Genomic DNA, 24015 nt, shown 5'->3' on the forward strand with positions numbered 1-24015 from the left:
TCTCTCCCTCCCTCCCTCCCTCCCCCCTCTCTTCTTTTAGCTGTCAATGGACTTTTGTTTTATTCATTTATATGCAGTGCTGAGACTTGAACCCAGTTCCTCACACATGCATGGAAGCACTCTGCCACTGATCCACAACCCTAGCCCTCGTGTTGATAGTTCTCTATTGTCCTTCTATCCTGGTTTTATAGAGTTAGTAGACAAATCAATATAATATTTGGCTGATTTGCAGAGTATATATACCACTGTGATATAAAGTATTTCAATTTTTAATGTGTACTTCTCTAGTTTTTAAATCTAATTTATTTCAAATATGGAAAATTAGGTGTCTCCTTAGAATACTGATTAGGCAATCTTCATATAATTCATTGGTGATATAATTTTACCAGATGACTCTCTCTCAGATTCTTCCTCAGAATAGTGTTTGTCATTCATTTGGTGATGCACATCAAAGAGAAAAAGATGGTATAAATGGACATACAGAAGGTAAGAACCACTCATTATAAAATCATTGGATATAATGCATGTTTAAAACATGAGCACTAGTGTGATTTAATAGTGGAAGAAATGAAAATAATAAATAGTATGGGAGTTGAAATAGTGTATCTTATCAAGTTGCAACCACAGGGTAAGTTGGAGTTGTCCTAGAGGAGCTGAGTTATTAGGTCCATTTCCAGACCTGCTTAAATTAGAGGAAAGTTGGGACATAAGAAAAGGGGAGAGAAGAATTCAGAAATGAAGAATGAGAAAAGACTATAGACAACAACAACCAAAAAGAAAAAGAAAAAGAAAAAATAAGCAGATGCACATTGATGATGGCCTGATTTAAAACATTCCTTGGAAAGATTATGACTTCTAATACATCTACAAATTAGAGTACAAATTGGGAGAATTTTAAAAATGAGAAATGCAAATATTACATGGTAAACCCAAAGAACTTAAACAGCTGGTGTGTTTTATTCTACATGTCATTTGAAACCTTGTGTAACAGTACAGAGCTCTTATTCCAGACATCCAGCTTTGTCCTTTATTACTTAATGAAACTTCATTCTACACTGGTCCCAGGAAATGATATATCCTCTATTTTTCATGGAAAATTTTTTCCATTCTGGCCTGCTTCCTTCCATTTGTCACTCCTGCCATCTTCTTATTCATTTCTGCTCATGCATATGCTCTCCATACTCATCCTATCTTCAGCATTAGGAGCCATCTAGCTAAAATGCAAATGTGATTATGAACCTCTTTAGAAGATAAAAGGCCAGCTTTTAAAATTACCCAGAAATCTTTCATGAGTTAAGCCTAACACTTTATCCTTTTTCTTAATTTTACTGTCATCTGGATGGCTCCTCACCAATCCCTATATTTTTAGACAAATACTGACCCATTTAATGCTTCAGTCTGTGTGTAGCTACAGCTTTTTAAGCTTTCCCCATTTTCTACCTCTGACTGGTAACCTCATTCCTTTAGTCTCTGCTGAATTCTAGCTCTAGGAAAGCCACTATTCCTGGCACCTTTTTACTCTATTCTCATAGGGAACATATTAATTCTTGGTTCAAATAAACTGTTGATGCTAAGGTGATGTAAAAGAGGTCTTTTCAAGTTCAGGAGCCAAAGGACTAGACAGGAGAAGGAGTAATTTACAAGTCAACTGGTTGATATCCAGTTGAACAGTGGCTGAAATGCTGAGATACCTCAAGGGGGTAAAAACAGTTTATGACAAGGAGATTGGTAATCATGCAGGACTGAGCAGACTAAGTCTTACAGAAGAACACATTTTTTAGAGTATTATAGAAAAACATTGCATATGCAAGATATTCATTGATAACAGTAGAAAGAGTCTAAGTCACTGTGGAAATGACTGCTAATGAATAGTTGTTTTAAAAGTTAATGTTATGGGGAAGAGAATAGCAAATTATGTGTATCCCCACATTTCTATAGTGTTTTTAAAATTTAATTCTGGCAAATTTTCATTCATCTTGAGTGGATATACCTTTGAGATATTCTTGTTTTCTTAAACCTGGTGATACATAGTGTCTCCTCAGGTAGACTGTTGAAGTTTTATTCCACTAAAAACATTCCCTGAAAAAAATTCTTTGCTGGGTACAGTGGATCACCTCTAAACACAGCTATTGGGAGATTGAGACAAGAGCATGGCAAGTCTCAGGCCAGAACAAACACTTTAGAGAGACCCAGTTTCCAAAAATAAACAAAGATACAACTCTGGCAGAGCTCTTGCCAATGTTGCAATGTTCTAGGGTTAAATCACTGAGTACACACAAGTATACCCCCACCAATAAACATTTAAAGAGGTAATATCACCTAAAATTCAAGCTTATTATTACTTTTTATTTTTTGGCAGACTGTCATTCTCTCTAAATGTTCTAAGTAGTTTACGTAAATCTACATACATTTTTCAGCTGAACCACTTTGGTTCTCATCATCTGAAGAAGAGGAGGAAGGTCTTGATGACACCAAAAGTAAGCAGCCACAGGTGTGTTCACTCATATATATTTTTAAAACTTCTCATTTCTTACTGTATTCCTTATTTTAAGAAAGTCAATACGGGCAAATTTGATTCCCTTTCCTAACAGTGGTTTGAAATCTAAAGGTGATAATTTAATATTCAAACCTAATAGAATTTAACTGGTTATGAATCTGAAAATAGCATTAAAATTCAGGATAATATATAGATAAATATTATTCTTGTGATTCGGGCAGAAGTTTTTCTGAATATTATTTGGGTTTCCATTTTTTTTAATCCCTGAAAATGATGAAGAAGTTAAAATTAGTGGTTTTGCAAATAACCATTTAATTAATGAACATATATAGTTGTGATGGTCATTGAGTACATTTATGGTAAAAGATGGTCCTTCCCAGTGGCTCAGTTTTAGTTACATATAAACATGGAAAATCACACCCATCTCAGGTGCTCTTTGGGTATCATAGGCAGAGTGAGTGAAAAGACACACATACATGCAGATCCTAATCAGACAGCAATTTCAGACCAGTTTTTCTCATACACTCAAATGTGCATAGCTCACACACCCAGCCCATGGACAGCTGGTGAAATCCTTGAATTCATTTACTATTCTAAAAGCCAAAGTTCCAAGTTTCATTTGGTCTGAGGCTCTCTACAGTGTCTCTCCAGGTTTTCTTTTTTTCCATAGCTGCTCTTTTTTCATCCAGAATGCACACAGGAGCCAATATGACTCAAGCTCTGAAAAATGGTCAGGAAGTGCTGTACATTTTTGTGCTGTCATTTTTCTTCATTGATGTACTTTTTAGTTCTCTCTCAGAGGAACTTGTTGTTTACTCTACCCAGATCCTGTGTGTTGCTTTCTAACAGTACAATAGAAATATTTCTTCACCCTACTTTGTCATTTTATTAAACTGGATTTTCTCTCAGTGAAACACTTACTATAAGCTCCTTAGATCCTGCGAGACTGTGATGACCAAAATGAGGCAAGTCCAACAAAGTCTTATTCCAGCTCAACATCACATAATTCCAGAACTCTTATCACACTGAGTCTCATAAGTCTGTTATTTAAAACATGTAATGCAACATCATATTAATTATATTTCTCAAGAATGTTTAATTAAGTATTTAATGCATTCTCATCTTGTGGGGTTGTGATATATGTTTGTTTACACTCTTAGAATACATGCATTCATGTTATTAAATTTTCAGGGAATACCTTTTCTATGATATCCATCCTGCTTTTACCAAATCAGGAGCCATTGGAAGACAAGAGTTAGCTTCATCTGAAGCACAAATTCTAGGTTGCCCTGTGGAAAAATGACTGTACTTATCTACATTTTAGTTAGCTGCTTTCAAGACCAAAATTTGGGTGATGTCTGAAATAGTGATAGTGAAGTTTTCATGCAGCTCATTGGGGTCCTTTATTTAGCAGGTATTTTCTGAGGGTGGTCCACAGATGTGCATTTCTCACTCATCTGGAGAGAAACATTATATAGCAAAAGAGAAAGCAGATGGACACGTCCATGGTAAGAACTACATACTCTACACAGTTCTTTGGACAGAATATTGATTTCTAACATGAGTGCTGATTTATTCTAATACTTGGAAAAATGAACCTAGTAAACAGGTAATAATGAAAAAGTGAGAAAGATAATGAGTTGTCTCTCTTAAGACCAAGTCCAGCAGCAGGTTATAGTGGGAGTGTCCCTCTTAGTTTCTATACAAGACATGCATAGATCATAGGTGAGTTGGAAATTGTGAAATAGAGAAGATAATGGTGAATACACATTGGGAAAGGCAGAGAGAGTGAGTGCAGCAAGTAAATGAAGGAATAAGAAACAATGAAGGCAGGTAAATTTCAGTCATTTACCAGAATAAAAAGACCACCTGTTCAACATGTGGAAAGAAAATGGGAGTTTCCAGTTGTGCAAATGACTCAAGGTATTAATATTTTTTCTCACCACTCATTTCTGAGTTGTCATTAGAAAGGAATTGAAATGTGAAGAACTGATCATGAAGAAAGGAAGTTTTTTTTTTCTTTTTAAGTGAAATGTTCATAAATCCATGTGTCTGGTCATAAATTTATATAAAACAATATTGTAATTAAATCAAATAAAAAATAAAAATACCTATATCATAGACATTCTTGCCACTACCTGGGATGAAGCACAGATGGCAGACACAGCAGTATGGGAAGTGGAAAAATGTGCAAATTGTTATGGACTGATACCTAAATTCATAGGTTTTTAAAATATTCTTTGGACAATTTGGAAAGGAGAAGGGAGAATAGACATTGAGAAAAGCAGAGAGAATACAGTGAGCAAATGAAGGAGAAAGGACTTCTTCTCATCCTTCAGGTTTGGGAATATCATTGGGTGGAAACCTGGCTCTATTATTGTAAGGCATTTGAAGGCAGGGAAATGAGAAGCAGACTAAGTGCAGACCCAGACTGTCAGACTCTAATAGATCATCTGTGGGGAACCCAATTCAAAATGCATACTCTGACTTACCTGGCCTGCACATCTATGTTTTCTTCCATGTAAGGTAATTCCAATAATCACTATCTGCCGGCCACCATGTAAAGACATCAGCAAAGGATTTCCTTTTAGCCAAACTAAATGCAGAGCCACTGGAACATCAAATGTAATAAAGTTATTGCATACATCTTGTTTTTCTTCTGATCTTGTCTCTTGGCAAGTGATAAGAACTCAAAGTATAGAATTTATATTTCTTAGGTCTAATCCTTAAATTGGGAATTAAGAAAGAGTGGTGAACTGGGGTTGTAGCTCAGTGGTAGAGTGCTTGCCTTGCATGCGTGAGGCACTGGGTTCTATCCTCAGCAACACATATAAATAAATACATAAATGAAAGAAAGAAAGAGAGAGAGAGAGAGAGAGAGAGAGAGAGAGAGAGAGAGAGAGAAAGAAAGAAAGAAAGAAAGAAAAGATGATGTGTCCCTCTACAACTGAAAAAAAGAAAAGAAAAAGAAAGAGTGGGGATAATTCATAGACAAAATGGAAAATATAAAGAATCAAGACCAGAGATCACGATGTTGCTTTTGAAAAGTTCCTGGGAAGGAGAAATGTGGAAGAAACAAAATAAGTTAGCTGGGTAATCTTGGAGGGAATGATGGAGAAACTGAGAGCATGCAATTCAGGGGCTATCAGTATATCTATCTTTTACAATATGTGAGAGATTGTAACTTGTCCATCATTTGAATCATGAGGGTCTTGTAAGTTGGGGAAAGATTCCAGCCATGATCATCTTTTCTCCATACCTATCAGACATACTGCTTCCTGTGGTTTAAATTGAGTCATTCTGAGGAGCAAAATTACATTTCAGAATCATTTATGGTTTTTAATGATAGCTCTGCTCTTTCTCCTTTTTCCTTTCTTCCTTCCTTCCTTCCTTCCTTCCTTCCTTCCTTCTCCCTTCCCTCCCTCCCTGTCTTTTTTCCTTACATAATTACTTTCTGTATTTCTTTCCTATTTGCCTGAAAATAAAATTTTGACCATGGGCATTCTAGAAATTCACTTCATTACTGAGCTACATCCTCATCTGTCAAAAGCTAATTATAATTTTTTGATTGGCCTGGCCTTTTATGAATACACTTAAAACACTGGCAAGTCAACCAAACCAAACTCATTTGTAAACAGAAATCTTTATACAGTTTACTCTTTGAATACCCAAAATCTTTGTCATATATGCATGTGTTTGTGTGTGTAATAATATATTATTGTTATCAGATAAAGCTATGCTCTTCCATTTCAACTTTCCCTTTAAATTTTTATGTCTCAAAAGTTTAAACCAATCAAACCTTATTTCTTAGATGTGGAAACTATCTGTTCTCACACAAGGGGATCATGAAAATCTAATTCATTTAAACCAGAGAATACAGGAATAGAGGATGCACAAGAGGAACCAGCATCCCACCTGAATATAAGAAACAAACAATAGGTGTCATAGCTTTCAGAGTCAAAGTATGTATTTCAACTGACTCCTTCAGATATCTTTATTGAGAAATGAACCTAACATTTCCCTGGGATCTGAACACAGCTTTGGCCTTCCTAAACAAAAATGAAAGGACAAATGCAGTAAATATATACATACTTAAAATTATAAAGATTAAATCTTTTCAATAGTATTTCCATAAGATAGGTTCTATGGCTTGTTTTTGTTTTGACTTCACCTTTGCCATTGACTCTCTTAGGAACCTTCTTTGCTTCTCCACTAGAGGATTGTTGGATTCTCCATCAATCTTTGCATTGGTATATGTTCCCTTTTCTCTTTTATTTATGGTCATTGGACAAATACTCTCAGGTTTGTGAAATGAACAGCATGTTTCACAAAACTTATTCACAAAATTCCTTTGGCATATTTTAGTCACATGATTGTTGTCAGCCAAACCAGCCAGCACAGAAACCCAGGAGATAGCATAATTTTTAGCACAGCTGAACCATGGACCTCAGCTGTATGTGGAGGCATCTGTAATGTATGAGTTGTTTTGTCCTCTTCACCTTTGCTTGATTATATACCCCTTTTGTTTTTCAGCCTCTAGGGTTTCATCTGATTTCAGAAAGGTAATTAAATTTCTATATTTATTCTAAATTATTAACTTTGTAGTCATTGAAAAATACACTCTTTATTTACTGTCTTCTTTCTAAGTGCACCGATCCCATCACAATAAAAGAGGCCCTTCCAAGGACAGGATTAGGCAAGGTGAAAGAAAAGACAGTCAAATTGGGTAAGTTTTGCTTTACAACAATCCAGGGAACACAATGTTAAAACACTTGAAATGCTACCAGTGTTCTCACATGTAAGGTGGTTTTCCCAAAGAGGTGGGAGGATTTTCCTCACAATGTCATCAGTAGTCACAGAAAATGATCTCGCCTCTGTGTTTCTGGGAATATCCCCTCAATTCTGAATTGTTTCCCCTCCCTATCATACTTTTAAATTCTCCCTATTTCCAGCCTTTGGAGTGAACTAGCTACCATGCAAATGTCACCATAAGCACCTCTTTAGAATGTGAAAGGTCAACCTTCTGAAATTTCTTAGAAATATTTCCTGACATGAGCAAGCCTCATTCCATATCTTTATACCTTTCCTCTGCCTCAACTGTCCTCTGGCATTAGGCCTCACCTATCCCTTTATTCTGAGACAAATCCTGACCTATTTGATACTTTTCTCTGTGTGGGCCTACAGCAATTCATGCTCTCACCATCTTCTGCTCTCTGGCTACTCACCTCTCACCTGTCTTTTTGTGGGGTGAGTAGCCAGAAAAAACACCATCCCTGGGGGCACATTTTCTCTGCTTTCTTAGTTCATTTTCTCTGACACTTCAGCTGGTCACATTAGCTTCCAGACACATAGGTTCCCCTTTGCCCTTCTCACCGGAGTCACACAGGTTTAGTCTAGCCTGCACCAGTTTTTTCTACCTTCCATCAGGCACAACCTAGGTCCCTTGATAGGCACTTCCAGGATCCTCGTGTGTGTGTGTGTGTGTGTGTGTGTGTGTGTGTGTGTGTGTGTTGTTTAGAGGAACTGAATCAAAGAAACCACTGTTGCACTCTTTCCGAGGATGGCTACGGCTTCAGCACTCTCATCACCCATTGAGAGAAGAGCATGCTTTTTAAGCACCAGTGCATAGTGCACCTTTTGGTCAGATCAGTTTAAGCAATATTTTTGATCTCAGGTTTCTCTTTAGCAGGGCACATCATGGTACAACTCAGAATGCAACTTCCTCTTCTGTCTCCCCATTTGTCTGAGGCAGATCTGCTCTGATATTTGCATGCAGGTTGTAGGCTTTTTTTGTTTATGTTACACAGATTACTGAATCTCTGGACCTTTTCAGTGTTCAGAATTTTTAGGGATTTGAATAAAATCCCTCTTTCACTCACTTCGCTGAGAAGCTCTTCACCAACTCTTTGGTCTCCATGCAATAGTGTAGCTTAGAATGCAGCTTACTCTATACCAACATTTTCCCAGAATCAGCCCTTCTTTCAATGTGGATTTTCAAGCTTGTTTCTGAGCAAATTTCATTGATCTTGAGTAGTCAAATCTTGGCAATATGGTTTGCACTGAACCTTGTATCCTGTCATGTCTCTATAAGGTGTGTTTTGAGGATTTGGATCAAGAAAAACTACTCCCTGAGAAATCAATGTTTGTTGGGTGCAAATGGGTACATCTTTATTCACAACTACTTGGAAGTCCAAGCCTTGAAGGATGGCTGTATTCAGTCCACTCAGAGGACTCCAGTTGCCAATTAAAGTGGCCATGGGATAGAACTAAGTGGTAGAGTATTTGACAAGAAATCATAAGTTTGTGGGTCCACTCCCAAGGTGTATACACAGAGAAAGAAAAAGAAAAAAGAAAAACTGTGGAAAGTTGAAACCAGTAATTATTCACCAAATATTAAACTTAATTGAAAATCATATTTGGGAATATTAAGTTGTTTTGGTGTTACAATTATACTTTTCTATTTGGATTGATGTTCACTCTTTCTAATGCAGTTCTAAGGAATGTGAGTAAATGTATTCATTTATCAGCAGAGACCCATTTTGACATGACTTCAGAGGAAGAGCACAAAAGTTTTGATGACGGTCAGTGTACCCAGTCTCAGGTATGTCAACATATAAAGCATTTCTTCCTGTTTCCTCTTGTTTTTCTTCCTTGAAGAAAGTAAAGGAGGCCAAATGAAAATACCATTTAAATAGTCTTTTGGAATCCAGGAATTATATATTACTAATAACATCTAAAACCACTCTGAACTGGTTAGAATCTGAAAATAGTATTAGTATTCCTGTCAACCCATAGCTAAATTTACTATGTAATGGAGGCAAAACAATTCTAAATGTTGCTTGTGCTTCCACTTGCATAAACATTTTGAAAAATGAAATGTTGAGACTAAATTTGAGACTGACGAATAACCACCTGGGTTATGAATGGTAATGGTCACAGACTGCATTCATGTGAAAGGGTGATGTTGGCAAAGGCTCAAAATTCTAGTGAAAATTAGTAGTTATTTGCTACAAGTTGGGAAAAAAAAAAATATATATATATATATATATATATATATATATATATATATATATATATATAATTTAACTTTACATCCTGGTTAATGTTTATTTGTTATTTTTTTTTTAATTTTTTATTGATTTTTTTAAAAAAATAAATGACAGCAGAATGCATTATAATTCTTATTACACATATATAGCACAATTTTTTATACCTCTGGTTGTGTATAAAGTATGTTGACCCAATTTTTGTCTTTTTACGTGTATTAAACAATTTTTTTCTGTAGTGACCTTTTCATTTTGTTTCTCATCCTTGCAGAAAATTCAGTCAATATGTTGAATAATTTTATCAAAATGTCTTAGTATATTAAAGAAATGTATTTGTGTGCATTAATGGGGCAATGATGGAATTTAGAGATGCTGTCTCATCTTTTTTCTCACATTGCCAACATTCCTGGTGTGAGATTTAGCACACATCTAGATTTATTTTATTTGGCTGACATGTAGGTCCTTGGGTTTACAGCTTTCCCTTTGGGGTGTATCCTGGGCAGGGGCCATATCTCAGTGTCAAATCCCCAACTGAACACCTAAGTCTCATATTTTCAAACAAAAACTTAGTTCATTGTTTAAAAAGTGTAATCCTATTTAATATGAAACATACTCCCCAAAATTCCTTAAAATAAGACTTGAAAGCCTTCTCACAGTTGATGGTGAATGCAAAGTCGGATGAGTTACAATGAATATCATTCCTCCTGTCCTTTGGGGTGTATACACCTTTGTTAGCATGTTGTCAAGGAATGCCTTTTCTATGAAATCCACCATGCTTTTACCAAATCAGGAGCCATTGGAAGATAAGTGTTCAGCTTCATCTGGAGCACAATGCTAAGACACCCTGTGGAAGGTATGACTGCTCAGTCTGTAGTTATCTACATGTTAGTTAGCTGCTTTCAAGACCAAAATTTGGGTGATGTCTAAAAGAGTGATAGTGAAGTCTTCATGCAGCTCATTGGGGTCCTTTATTTTGCAGGTATTTTCTGAGGATCATCCACCGATGTTTGTTTCTCACTCATCTGGAGAGAAACATCATAAAGCAAAAGAGAAAGAAGATGGACATGTTCATGGTAAGAGAACATATTCTACACAGTTCTTTGGATAGAATATTGATTTATAACATGAGTGCTGATATATTCTAGTACTGGGAGAAATGAACCTAGTAAACAGGGAATAAAGAAAAAGAAAGAAAGATAAAGAGTTGTCTCTCTCAAGACCGAAGTTCAGCAGCAGGTTATAGTGGGAGTGTCTCTCTTAGTTTCTGTACAAGACAAGTATAGACCACAGGGGAGTTGGAAAACTTCAATTTTTATGTTGGAAAGAATAATGTTCTTCACATTCTACCTGCTTTCTGTTCATTTCTTAGTGTATTTTTATTTTCCTCAGGGAATCTTTTCTATAGATCAGATTTATGTATTAGATCACAAACCTCTTTTCTAATATCATCTGTCTAAAATTATAATGAACTTTTTTGTGTGTCTGTCTTCTCCATTAGACTTTAAGCTAAAGAAAAATAGGGGTCTAATCTCATCTGCTATATCTTCAGAGTTCCTCATATTGTGTCACGTGTTTTATGCACTCATTGCTTTAGTGTATAAATAATGCATGTGAAATATACAGCATTCATATATTTAAATTAGTCACATATTTTATTTCTATCTTCTTTTTTCTGACAGATTCTGTTAGCCTGTCGAAAACCCAGAAAGCAGTTCTATTACTTCAAAGAATAATAAAGAGCAAAAAAAGTCACTGCACACAGTGTTCACTACATGTTAAAAAAAATGCACAACTGGAAAATGAGATTCATGATCTAAAACAGAGGGTATCAGAGTTTAAGCAAGAAAATATAGAATTCAAACAACAACTCCACAATTTGAGGTATTATATCCTAGATTGAAAGAAGGAGTGGAATCTTTTCCTTTAATCCAGTAAAATAAGAAGGGCAATTTTTTTTTTAACTACTGCCTCATCTGTTAGCACTTTGCAAGGGAGAAAACGTGAATAAATTATAAAATTCTTACAAATATGATAGCATATTATTAAATGTGATTACTTCTAAAAAATAAGTTCATATTTTTCCCCATCACAATTTTAATGGCTCTATGGAACCCCATCTGCTAGTAACCTATTTATTTAACAAACATAATTTGGGATTGTTATTTGTTTATATTTTTTAACTGTTTATTACAATTAATATTTCAAGAAATATCATTTATAAAAAAATCATTTCCTACTCAGATACCATGGCATGTGCCTATAATTCCAGCAGCTTGGGAAACTGAGATAGGAGGATCAAAAGTTCAAAATAATCCTCATCAACATAGCAGCAATGTCCTAATCAAATTAATGAGACCCTGTCTCAAAAAAAAAAAAAATGAAAAAGACCTTATGATGTAGCTAAGGGATTTAGCTTTTGTGGGTTCAATCCCTGGTACCAAAGTTGGGGATGAGAAGAAAAGAAAAAAAATAACTTTCTATATTTCTGTTTACTTTTGAAAAAAAAATTCAATATAGAGTTATTTGGTTAAAGTTGTGAAACTTTAAAAAGATTGCAGGATTTATAAATTTCTCTCAAGAAAGTTTGTATTCCACCAGTGAGGTATTTTTCACTGCCCTGAAACATGTTATTATACATTTATAGTTTTTAGGCTGATTTTCAGGATCAAACTCTGGGTTTTGTGTTACTAGTGTGATGTGCTAGTGATGAGCTAGACCCTTGGCTACACTTCTAACATTAACATTCATTAAAAAATGAAATGAAAACAGAGTATTTTTATTCAAATTCATTCTCATTCATTAATTTGTTCATATTTCTATATTGAAAGGACATATACTTTTTATGTTTTTTAGGTATACATGACAGTAGACTATATGTTGACATAAATCTATTTTTGTTGTGTCTTATATTCCATTATGTGTGTGCACACACACACATCATATTTTTTTATCCACTCTTCTGTTGAAGAACATTATTCTTCATTATTGGATTAAATATTAGTTCCCAACTTGTTCAAAAATGGATTTTGAGTTTTTTGTAAAATACATAATGATCAAAAAGGTAAGTTAAGAGTGTTACCATAAAAGAAACATAAAAAGTAAAACAACAGGTATTAGATTATTTATCCCAATTCGGGGTTATAGTAATATGAAAGATACATATTTTTTATATCTTTATTTTATTTATATGTGGTGCTAAGGATTGAATCTAGCACCTTACCCTTGCTAGGCAAACACTCTACCACTCTGCTACAGCCCCAACCCCAAAAGACACATATTGAAAAAAGAATGTCTGAATATGCTGTTACACTGTAAGCCAATTATAGGTATACCTGACATTTTATGAAGATAAATGATATTACTACTGAATTCATAAATTTGTATATGAACAATGTCTTTAAAACTTGTTTGACATGAAATTATCTTTTTAACTGGGGAGGATCTATGATTGTTCAAAAAAAATTTACCTTGATCTTGTCAATTTACCAAATCATTTCTAAATTCCTTTTCTGTGGTATCTAAAAAATTTGCTAGTAACAGAAACTTATCAAATAACAAAACAATCTTTTATTATTGACTTTCAATTATGTATGTTTTACATAAGATTAAAGGAGAAATTTAAAATGTTAAACTAGAAAAGCTTCAGAGAACATAGAATTTTTATTAAGATACTAAATCAGCATACAAAGAGCCAGAACATAAAAATACATTTTTGGTTTTTGGCAAAAGTCAATTAAAAGACATCCATATTAACTTCAGATATACCTTAAAAGAAGATGAGGTGAAGAGAAAAAATGATGATATGTTACATGAAAAAAATAAGAACCCATTAAAAGAAAAAGAAACAGAATATAACAAAGAGGATCAAGTGAGAAAGCAAGCTGAAATCTCTGTTTGTACAATAGATAAAGAATTGGAGACTGCAAGAAATCATTTAAATCAGGTAAATGAACATTCAGTAAAGTTTCAAATTTTTACTGTATTTTATTTGAATTATTTATAAAATCCCTTTAACTTATTGTATGTGGCCATGTTTCACTTAATGATGGCAATGTGGTCTGAGGAATGTGCTGTTTGGCAATTTCACCAACATGCAGTCATCATGTGTGTGTACTTCCACACACTTCAGACATCTCCCACAATGCCAGGAAACACAGACTTATATCACCTCCATTTAGATGCAGTCTGCTGTTTCCCAAAGCATGGGTATATTATTTTGATTTAAAACACAATGTTCATTATTTGGCAATAAAAAAAAAATAAAAAAAGATCTGACAAACCAGAAAAAAAAAACCCACAATGTTATATGACTCTAAAATTAAATGATGATATTTATGACAAAACTAGTTACAGCAAAACTTAGCATCTGGTAGTTGTTAATCATTGGTTTTCTAAATGAAGAAGTTTAGTTTAATCGCTGAAATAAATACAAATTTAGGTGTTTTATGTTAAAATACAAACTAAATAGCTATGCAACTATTTAAAACATTTTTTTAAAAGTGTTTCACAATTACGTTTCTGTCTGCATTTAAGAAATGTTTTAACTCACCCAAATTTATCTGTCATTTGTGCAATTGAAATGTAAGACATTTACTCATAAAGAATAAATCTACCTTTTGGAATTATTTTTTAATCTTGAAAGTCCCACTCTTAAATTAAGCTTTTAGACTTCTGTCCCCTTCTGATATACAACCAAAACCTTGCTGAAATAAATTTGTAGATTTTAGCAGAACAAAATGAAACCTACAGACAATTTTCATGAGACCATAATGCCAGAATTTACGATATGAAATTTGAGTAACACATCTTTGCAAACAAAAAGAGATAGACATGTGCAGAAAGGAAATGTTTCCTGAATTATTTTCTTCTGTTTTCAAATGAGTGAGTGAGAGTGTGTGTGTGCGTGTGTGTGTGTGTGTGTGTGTGTGTGTGTGTAACATAGTTAAACAGTAAATCTATTAATCATGGGAAAGTATAGAGGGTTTTAAATCCATATATTTATAACCATAATGTACATATTTTGGAGGTGAGGGGTGCAATTTTTGTCCCATTGAATTAAGTAATGTTCTTAATTCAACTGTATTTCTCCGCAGCAGTCCCATGAAGACTTTCAGAGTAGCCTTATAAAGAGAAAAGACTTTTAATATTTTCCAGAGGAATAGATGATTTTTCTATGATCTCAAAACCCTTGCTTCTAATAGTAGATCTTCTAGTTTGGGGAAGTTACTTTGCTCTCTTGTTGTATTAATATACATTATTACTCCCACTGTTATGTAAGAAGGAAAAGTGGGGCCAGCAAATACTCTGGTTTTGTAAATCATTTTCTCACTTTTGAGAAGAGAAACAAACACTTTGCTTCAAGTAATCTCCTACTTCAGTACAAAACACCTTTGGAAAAAATAGCATACCATAATATGTTCTTAGAAATAAATCACTGGTAAGTATTTGTTCCTAATACATAAGATCTGTTTATTTCCTTTATTTTATATTGACTCATGTTTCAATCTTCACTAAAATGAAACAAATGCTACTGAGTAGAAATCTCAGGATTTTCTGAGTAGAGTCTTACACGTTTTGCCTTATTTGTCATTTGTATTTTGAAACACAGGCCTTCTTTGGTGTTTATCCATTCATAGGACAGATGTAACTGGCTTTGTGGGTGTGCACTAGAAGCAGAGGCAAAAGACTTGGAGAAAAATCATGCAATTTGCCTATGCTTTTAGCCTTGTGCTCCTTTTCAGAATTGTGATACATTGTTCGTTGATATAGATCTTGTGTTTAATGCTGTTTCTGCATTTATCATTTATCAATAGGTGCAATTCTCATTCCCAGCTACAAAATGTTAGAAAACAGAATATGCTAGGAATATTTTTAGGAAAAGACCTTGGAGAACTTTTGTATGTTTCAGTAGATGTACAGCTAAGGCTCTTACTATGGTCTGGTTGAATACATGAGGTGTCAGATTGCAAACTTATTCTTCTTAAAGTTAAATGTTCTTTTATTTGCCACTGAAGCCATCCCAACAGATAGGTACATAATAAAATATTTGGTATTTTTAACTGTTTAAAGGGTAGATCATATGATCCTAAAAGTGGATCAACATGAGAAATAGTGAATTCTAATTTTTATTTATTGTTTTTAGGTATACATTACAATAGAGTTCTTTTGGTGTATTACACATACATAGTATATAACTTCTTCTATTGTAGAGTTTTTCTGGTCATGTACTCATATGTGAACATAGGAATGTAATGTCAGATTCATTCTACTATATTCCCCTCCCCTCTCAGCCCTTTATTTACTTTTGTCTAACCAACAAACTTCTATTCTTTTATTCTCCACCCTTATGTGTGTTAGCAACTACATGTTAAGGAGAATATTCAGACTTTGGATTTGGAGAACTGGATTATTTCACTTGGCATGATAGTGTTCAGTTCCATTCATTTGCCAGCAAATGCCATAATTTCATTCTTCATGGCTGAATCCATTGTGTATATATGACACATTGTCTTTATCCTTCCATGTGTTTAAAGGCACCTAGGTTGGTTCCACAGCTTAACTTTTGTGAAGAGCTGCTATAAATATTTATGTGTCTGTGTCATTATAGTATCATTCTAGTATACACTGAAGAGCAGAGTAACTGGGTCAAATGGTCGTTCCACTCCAGGTTTTGTGAGAAATCTATATACTGATTTCCTGAAAAATTTCTTGGTGCAATGTATGAGTGAATCTTTTCCCCACATTCTCACCAACATTTATTGTTACTTGTATTCTCTATATCTCAGTGTAGTTTTAATTTTCATTTTTCTAATTGCTAGAGATGTTGAACATTTTTTTCATATACTTATTAACTGTTTGTACATATTTTTCTTTGAAGTGCTTGCTCAGTTTTTTGTTCATTTATTGATTGGGTTATTTTTTGTGAGTTATTTTTCGAGTTGTTTATATATTCTGGAGATTAATGCTCTATCTGACATGTCAGTGACAAAGATTTTCTCCCATTCTATAGGGTGTCTACTCACATTCTTGATGGTTTCCTTTGCTGTAAAGATACCACCCCATTTATTGATTCTTTATTTTATTTCTTGTACTTTAAGTGTCTTTTTGAGAAATTCAGTACCTACAATGACAAGATGGAGCACTGGGCCTGTCTAGTCTTGTAATAGGTCTAGAGTCTTTTATCTATTATCTAGGTCCTTGATCCACTTTGTTTTTGAGAAATAGGGGTTAAATTTCTCCTATGACATATGGGTTTTCAGTTTTCCCAGCACAATTGGTTGATGAACCTCTCCTTTCCCCAGTGCATGTTTTATAGTGTGTTTGTCTAGTATTAGATAACTATATGTGTGGGGTTTTCTCTGTTGCTTCTCTTCTGTTCTGCAAAGTTATTTTTTTTTTCTTACATTGGCAAACTAACTAATCACTTAATCTATTCTTTCATTCTGGTATAATGCAGATTTTTTCAATCCTTAATTTTTTTCTTTTTTTATAACCAGGAATTGAACCAGGGTGCTCAACCACTGAGATGCATCCTCAGCCATTTATTTATTTATTTATTTATGAATGAGTCAGGGTCTCACTAAATTGCTGAAGACTGGCTTTGAACCTGTGATCCTCCTGCCTCAGTCTCCTGAGACACTCTTATTACAAGCATGAGCCCCTGAACCTGGCAGTTCTTACATTCTTTAAATTGTAATTTTCTTTTACTCTCATAGATCCATCTTCTTGAATTAACTTTTGAACTCTTGGGAATTTATATTTTTATAAGCTCAGAAGTTTACATCTACTTTTTCTGCAGTGGGTATCTATTTATTGAAACCCTTTCACCATATAAATATACAGGTTTTTCTTTAATTTCAGTGAAAATTATGAAACATCATTTTATTGAGTGCTAGCTAAATGTATCCTTGGTTTTATTTAGGTTTCTCCTAGTGATGGGACAGAGAACAAGCTATTGCATAAATATCACAAGAAGAAGGATGAGGTCTCTGTGAAGAGACTGGGAATGGACACAGTAAAATATCAGAACCAGGAAAAGAAGTGCTTTGAGAATACTGAAATTTTAAGAGAAAAGAATACCAGCCTTCCATGGACACAAAAATTGAATGAGGAAACACTTATGGAAATATTCCAGGACAATGAACAGTTGGATATTTGGAAAGTTGAGAGTACATTGCAAAATTTCACACCTGAGAGTGAAAAACAAAGCACAGAAAGACCAGAAACAGATGTCAAATCTCACCCTGCCAGATCTGGTCCTGCTCCACCCCATCAAAGTGAAAGTCCAACACCAAAAGGAAATCTAGAACTTGCTTTCCAGAGAGGCAGAGATAAAGACTTTAGTTCACAGGAAGAAAAGAATATTGATGTATCTAACCTAAACGTTAGTAGTGAGATTCCTTCCCAACAGGTTTCAAAGTCTGAAGTAAAAGTAAGTAACCAAGAAAACAAGTTTTATCAGTCAAGAGTAATGACTTTGGCTACAGATCAGGTAAACAGACACCTAATACAAAGACAGTGCCAACGGAAGGAAATGGAACACAGGTATCAAAATGAACAAAGAAAAAGGAATGAACACCTCAGAAAGCAGGAAGTTTCTAAAGAGAAGGTATCTAAACTACAAAGAGAAACTATATTGCATGAAGAACAATTGCATGACGACCAATTGCATGACTATCGGAACAAAGGTGACAATAGAATAGATGGAATTATTAATGTCCAAACTCAATTTTATGATGTTATAAAAAAACTTCAAGCTCGGAATGACAGGTATCGTCTCATGCTGGAAAACAAATATTTGGAGTTAATCAATGAAACTAATCATTTAAAAGAACAACTGGATCAATATGGAAAGGAGAAAGCAGAAGTAAGTATCAAGCAAGATATCTGTATAAAGAGTCTTCAAAGGAATACTCAAAGTGATATCTGCTTATGGCTAAATGTTGATTCTTGATGAATATAAAAATGTAGATATTATGAATGTGTTTCTGTATCAACACAGAACTACAATCTATTGTCTAGCAAAAATAACTTAGACATCATTTGCAGCACAACCAATCTGTGTTTGAAGTGCTAAGTATTCCAATTTCCCTGCTCTGATTCTTACACACTGTGTACATATTTTAAAATAACTATAGGTACTCATATGTCAACTAAACACAAAAGACTTAGTTAAAATGGATTTTAATATTTAAAAAAGAGGAAATTTTTGAAACTTGGGCCTGACCCTTCAATTTAAGAAATTGTTTCTTATAAAGATTTAAGAGGTTAAGATTTTTTTGTAGGTTTATATGCTGCCATTAGTAATATGGTCTCAATAATGCTGAAACAATATCTAATTTTGGTGCCATTAATTCAACCCAAAGTTTGCACATGCTCAACACATGTTCTACCAATGAGCTACATCCCATTACTGAATAACAATTTTAATGTCTTCTTGTTGCTGTACTTGAAGATCACAATGAAACAAATAATGGAAATGCTCATACCTAGTTTCAAATAAATTAGTTACTCTTACAGTTTGTTCCAGATTTTCCAGTTGAACTGAAATGTAGATGCTGTGTTTTGTAATAGACTTTCTTCAGTATATTTTTGTATATTTCTAGTTGGTAAATTAATAAGTCATTTAAGTTTAACATAAATCTGAAAATAACTGTCCTGATATTTTTTGTTTTTATTCATGTCTTGTCCACCTCTTTAAAAGCATCTATTTGTCATTATCATAAACTGGGACTAATGTGATGAATTGCAGCAAAGCCACAGTTGATTTCATCTGTAATTTGATGCATATATTCATGATAACTTGCTAATAGTTTTCTTCATTTCATGGCCTAATTCCTATTATATAGTGACTTTCAGTACAAAGATAATTGTAGCCATCTAAAATCCATTAATTTGGCATTGAACCCCCATGTCCACACTAATGAGGGTGGCAGGGTTTATGTAAAGCAGGAGTGGTCTGAGGATCAGTGAGAAATCTAGGAGATGTGGACAGGCAGTGAGGTGGAGACCAGGTTACCTAGCATCTCCTTTATTCTTTGTGAAAGTATATTGGAATTATTTTAGCAAAGCTTTAGAGATGTGAGGTGTGGGGTATTAATTTGAGTCTCTAATAAGAGAGGGATAATAACCTCTGTAGAATTCACCACTACCAATGAGACCTGTGTAACCATTTTTGATTGAGATTTCAGTAGTTTGTTAAACATTGCAACTTTATCAAGGGCAGTATGTAGAGATACAGGGCTCTCCCTGTTGTGTAAGGAATGTGATAGTGACTCAGCAGGAGTACACAGTCTTCTATTTTCTTAAGGGAATTCAGAAATAAACAGCAGCTTACTGTTGTATGTAGTGATATTTTTTTCAGAGTAAACATCATTATATAATAATAATAATAATAATAACAATAGTAATAATAATAACAATAACAATAACAATAATAATAATAAATTTTTAAAGTGAACTGAGTAACAAAATCATTAACAGAAATATCAGGTAGTTGCGAGACATCTTGAAAAACAGCCAGCTGGTACCCTGAAACTACAACGTGTATCAGAGTCTTCTCTAGAAGATTTAGCATATTTTCACATAAATTTAAAATATAAAGACAGGATTTAATGAAGAAACTAAGACAAATGACAAGTCAAGTATGTAGAAAATTGAACATGTCATCTGTAAATCAACACCTGCTTAAGTAATAAAAGTTATTCTGGGATACTAATTTCAATGAACAGCTTTCTTTATATTTTCATTATAATTATGTAGCCAGAATTGGGATTTATAGATGTGTAATCCTTACCAACTGAAAAGCTAATATACCTTATTATAGGAACTTAATCTACTTTTCAAAATGCTGGTATAGATTATGTTTTGTTGCAATTGAAATTATGTAAATTTTGTTGTTTGAGTTTGTGTCGAATATTTTCAGTATCTTATTTTCATATTGGGTTTTTCATACTTTTTTTATTCATGCAGATGGGTGATCTTACTACAAAGATGAAAAATGCATCTTCAAAGCATTTACATTTGAGAACAAACTATGACTGTTTTATGCAGAACTTGTTTTTTATAAAAAGTATGCAAGATACATTTGAAAAAATAGAAAGGAATCAAAAGAAGTTGGAAGAAAATATAGTAAACTTTCCAAGGCACACACGGAGCACTCGAGTAGAACGAGGCCAAGGAGTATGGTGGGAATGTGACATTGAACATCGAGCAAGATGGGATTTAGAGGAGAAGCAAAAACAAGTATTTCTGATTTTACAAGCTATATTACTTATCTGCAATTTGCTTTAATTCTTTTCATTGTAAACTGTATTTTGGATATACATATTATAGGTGTATTCTATATCTCTTGAGGAAAGATGTTGTGTAGATTTCAAAGAGAAGGAAGACATTTGATGCCCCTTCAAATACCACAATTTACATCATCCTTTCAGCTAATTTGATCTGAGTAATAATTTTCATCAGATAACTTTTGGATATTTGATAATAGTAGGCATAGTAAAAGTATGAGGAGAAAAAAAATGTGATGCAGAAATATACTTTTGAATTGTTAAGTTAAAATTTTCAACTTTCATATTTTGAATTGATTCTATTATTCTTTAAATTGTCAGATGATCTGAGTGCTAATATGAGAATGATTCATTATTTTGAGCACAGATCAATAGTAGATAGCCTAGCCTGTGCAACATCCTGGGTTCCATTCGCAGTAGAAAGCAGGAGGAGGAGGGCAGGGAATGAGGAGGGAAAGGGGGAGAGGAAGAACCCAATTATTATTGTTTCAGATTTAATGTAATTGATACTGATGACAGAAGTTTACAGTCTAATATTTTTTTTTCTTCACATTTAAAATTGCTGTCTGAATTTTTTACACAGAACTAAATAAAATAACTACATAATAATTATTTGGGTTCTAATTATTTTTAAAATATATTCTTTTTTATGTTCTTTAGACACAAGAAGCAGCTCCGGAAATTACAGAGCAGTTCAGAAAGACTAATTTTACTTCAATAAGAAGTCAGGTGGAACTCAGAATTAGCCATCTGGAATCTGAACTGAAAATTCTAAGAAATGCAACTGAGAGAATATAGACACTTCCATATAGAACAATCCAGATTCCACAAGTATGTCAAAACCTAGACTGAAAGAGAGCAACTTAGTCTCCTTAATTTGTGTCTACTGCATAACTTTGAGACAGGTTGATGAGATCGGTAGCATGCAAAAGCTAACTAGACCCTATAATTTGTGTAAGTAATGTTAGGAAATGAATATACTCTTGAAATATTAGTCTAGGAAGTTTATCTTTCACTCACCTTTGCATTTTACATCTGAAGGTAAACTATTAAGCTTTCTTCCCTTAGTGTTCTCCTATATGTAATCTGGTCTATTAGACTTTTAGTTAAGTATTTTTGAAGTTTTGTGATTCACATATTAATATTGTGACTGCTTCTACATGGAAACATGAACAAGTTTCACAATTTTTGAAAGATTATATCTGAAACCTTAAGTGTCCAGTGTTGCTATAACTACACTCTGAGCACATTCTGACATCTGACAGATTAACTGATTTTTATTTTAATTTTTTAATATTATCCTTACATGGTATCTAGAGACAAAATGTTCTATATAATTTTTTCTCTCTACATTGTCATACTTGTGATGATGGGAAGTATAACCTGCAAAAGTGGTTAAAAATATTCTGATGATCCGTGTTGGGGCCTGTGAATGACGGAATGAATGGGCAGTCTCCTGAAGCCCTGGTAACAAATTTATGGGCCAACTTTCTAGGCAGCAGCTTTAATCTATCTTGTTCTGAACCAGTGACTATTGCTCTGAATTGTCTCAGTGTCAAATGCTTAATTTATCTAGGTAATAGGTAGAATATACATATGATGGTAATAAACGCTTGACAATATCTTCAAGGAACATTCTTTAAGTGCTTGAACTGGTTCACTAAATATGAATCTTTCTAGCTTTACTAAAATTTTCTAGTTGCATATGTTTAAGGAAACCATAATGATTTAATATACTTCAACATAGTAAAATGACTTTGGTAGTCAAATAAACTAAGGTATACATCATCTGCTATATTTATCTTTAAAATACCAATATTTCTAATGGCATCCTCAAGAATCTTCCAAGGAGAGTCTTTCAAGAAGGCAGCATTGTTACTTGCAAAGTCATACATCGCTGATTTCTGTCTCTCTTCCACCAACATTGCTTTAATTGGAAGTTTGAAGCCCCCTAGAAATATGTACACTTCTTTAGAGAAATTACAAACCCATAATTGCATACACTGTCTCTGTTCTGATTCTTTTCAGTGTTGTGCCAACATATGGAGAGTTTCTACCTACTCTCTTTTTAAAATATTTATTTTTAGTTATAGATGAACAGTACTTTTATTTTCTTTATTTTGTGTGGTGCTGAGGATTAAACCCAGTGCCTCACATGTGTAGGCAAGTACTCTACCACTGAGCAAAAATCCCTCCACTTACTCTTATGGAAAATTTAAATTATTCTTTTATTTGATGAAAATTTTGAAAGTGCATTTTAACATAAATAATATTGAGGTTAATTTTGACATAATTTAACAACATGAAATGTAATGTGCTCTAATTCAGTAACCAGTACTTCCACTTTATCCCCCCTTCTTCCTCCCTGTGTTCTCTTTCTTCTGCTCTACTTATCTTATACTTATTTGTAGTTTTTAAGTTTTTTTTTTTAATTATGCATTATGAATATACATGAAGGTGAAATTCACTGTGATATTTTCATATGGATTCACAAAAAACTTGATCAGATTTATTTCACTATTCCACACTGAGTGCTTTCCCCAACTCCCTGGCTTGGGTTGGGTTAGGGATAGGGTTAGAGTTGCATTCTGGAACAGGAGCCCTTCAGTACAACCAGGTGATTTCCTTCATACTAAGACTTCATTTGAGTGAGTCAAATATTAGTCCAATAATGATGAGTTATATTTTTAAGAGCTGAAAAGAAAAACAATGTCCAGCTATTTTGAACCCATTTGAAGATATTTCTATAATATTTGACAATTTTTTATCAGGGGTATTATTACAATAATGAAATATCTGCTTGAAAATGAACAAATAAAAGATACTACCTTGCTTTCATTGCAGCTTGGTTTAGAGCTTCCATGTTTTTTTTTTTCCTGGTTTTTCGTTTCTTTGTACCAGGGATTGTACTCAGGGACACTTGACCACTGAGCCACATCCCCAAACTATTCATGTTTTATTTAGAGACAGGGTCTCAGTGAGTTGCTTAGGCCTCATGGTTGCTGAGGCTAGCTTTGAACTCAAGACTGTCCTGTCTCAGCCTCTTAAACCACTGTGATTACAGGCATGTGCCATAACACCCTGCTTCAATGTGTTTTGATGAATTTCTTATCACATAGTAAAGCCATGCATATTTATGTTAAATGTGACCTCAACTTTATTCTTTTATTTGGCATTTTGA

The 24015-nt window shown here is 33.8% G+C and overlaps 1 protein-coding gene and 1 long non-coding RNA gene across 2 annotated transcripts; both read left to right on the forward strand.

The window, feature by feature from the left end:
- The first annotated feature begins 407 nt into the window (after positions 1-407).
- On the forward strand, positions 408-3991 carry LOC143640085 (uncharacterized). Its single transcript, XR_013154871.1, has 3 exons — positions 408-486; positions 2418-2491; positions 3912-3991. It is a non-coding gene; the product is annotated as an uncharacterized LOC143640085 (long non-coding RNA).
- A 3150-nt stretch (positions 3992-7141) lies between these two features.
- Positions 7142-18496, forward strand: LOC143640073 (ankyrin repeat domain-containing protein 26-like). The gene is made up of 4 exons (XM_077108018.1): positions 7142-7223; positions 9025-9098; positions 10523-10616; positions 17465-18496. Exons 2-4 carry the CDS (start codon positions 9073-9075, stop codon positions 18494-18496), a joined length of 1152 nt encoding a protein of 383 aa, XP_076964133.1. The 5' UTR covers positions 7142-7223; positions 9025-9072.
- The last annotated feature ends 5519 nt before the right edge of the window (positions 18497-24015 follow it).

The sequence above is a fragment of the Callospermophilus lateralis genome, unplaced genomic scaffold (assembly GCF_048772815.1).
Source record: "Callospermophilus lateralis isolate mCalLat2 unplaced genomic scaffold, mCalLat2.hap1 Scaffold_112, whole genome shotgun sequence".
Taxonomy (NCBI): Eukaryota; Metazoa; Chordata; class Mammalia; order Rodentia; family Sciuridae; genus Callospermophilus; species Callospermophilus lateralis.

Coding starts and splice junctions, on each gene's coding strand:
- LOC143640073 (XM_077108018.1), top strand. CDS start 9,073: ATGACGGTCAGTGTACCCAGTCTCAG. Junction 9,099..10,522: donor GTCAGTGTACCCAGTCTCAG/GTATGTCAACAT, acceptor TTTATTTTGCAG/GTATTTTCTGAGGATCATCC. Junction 10,617..17,464: donor AGAAGATGGACATGTTCATG/GTAAGAGAACAT, acceptor GGTTTTATTTAG/GTTTCTCCTAGTGATGGGAC.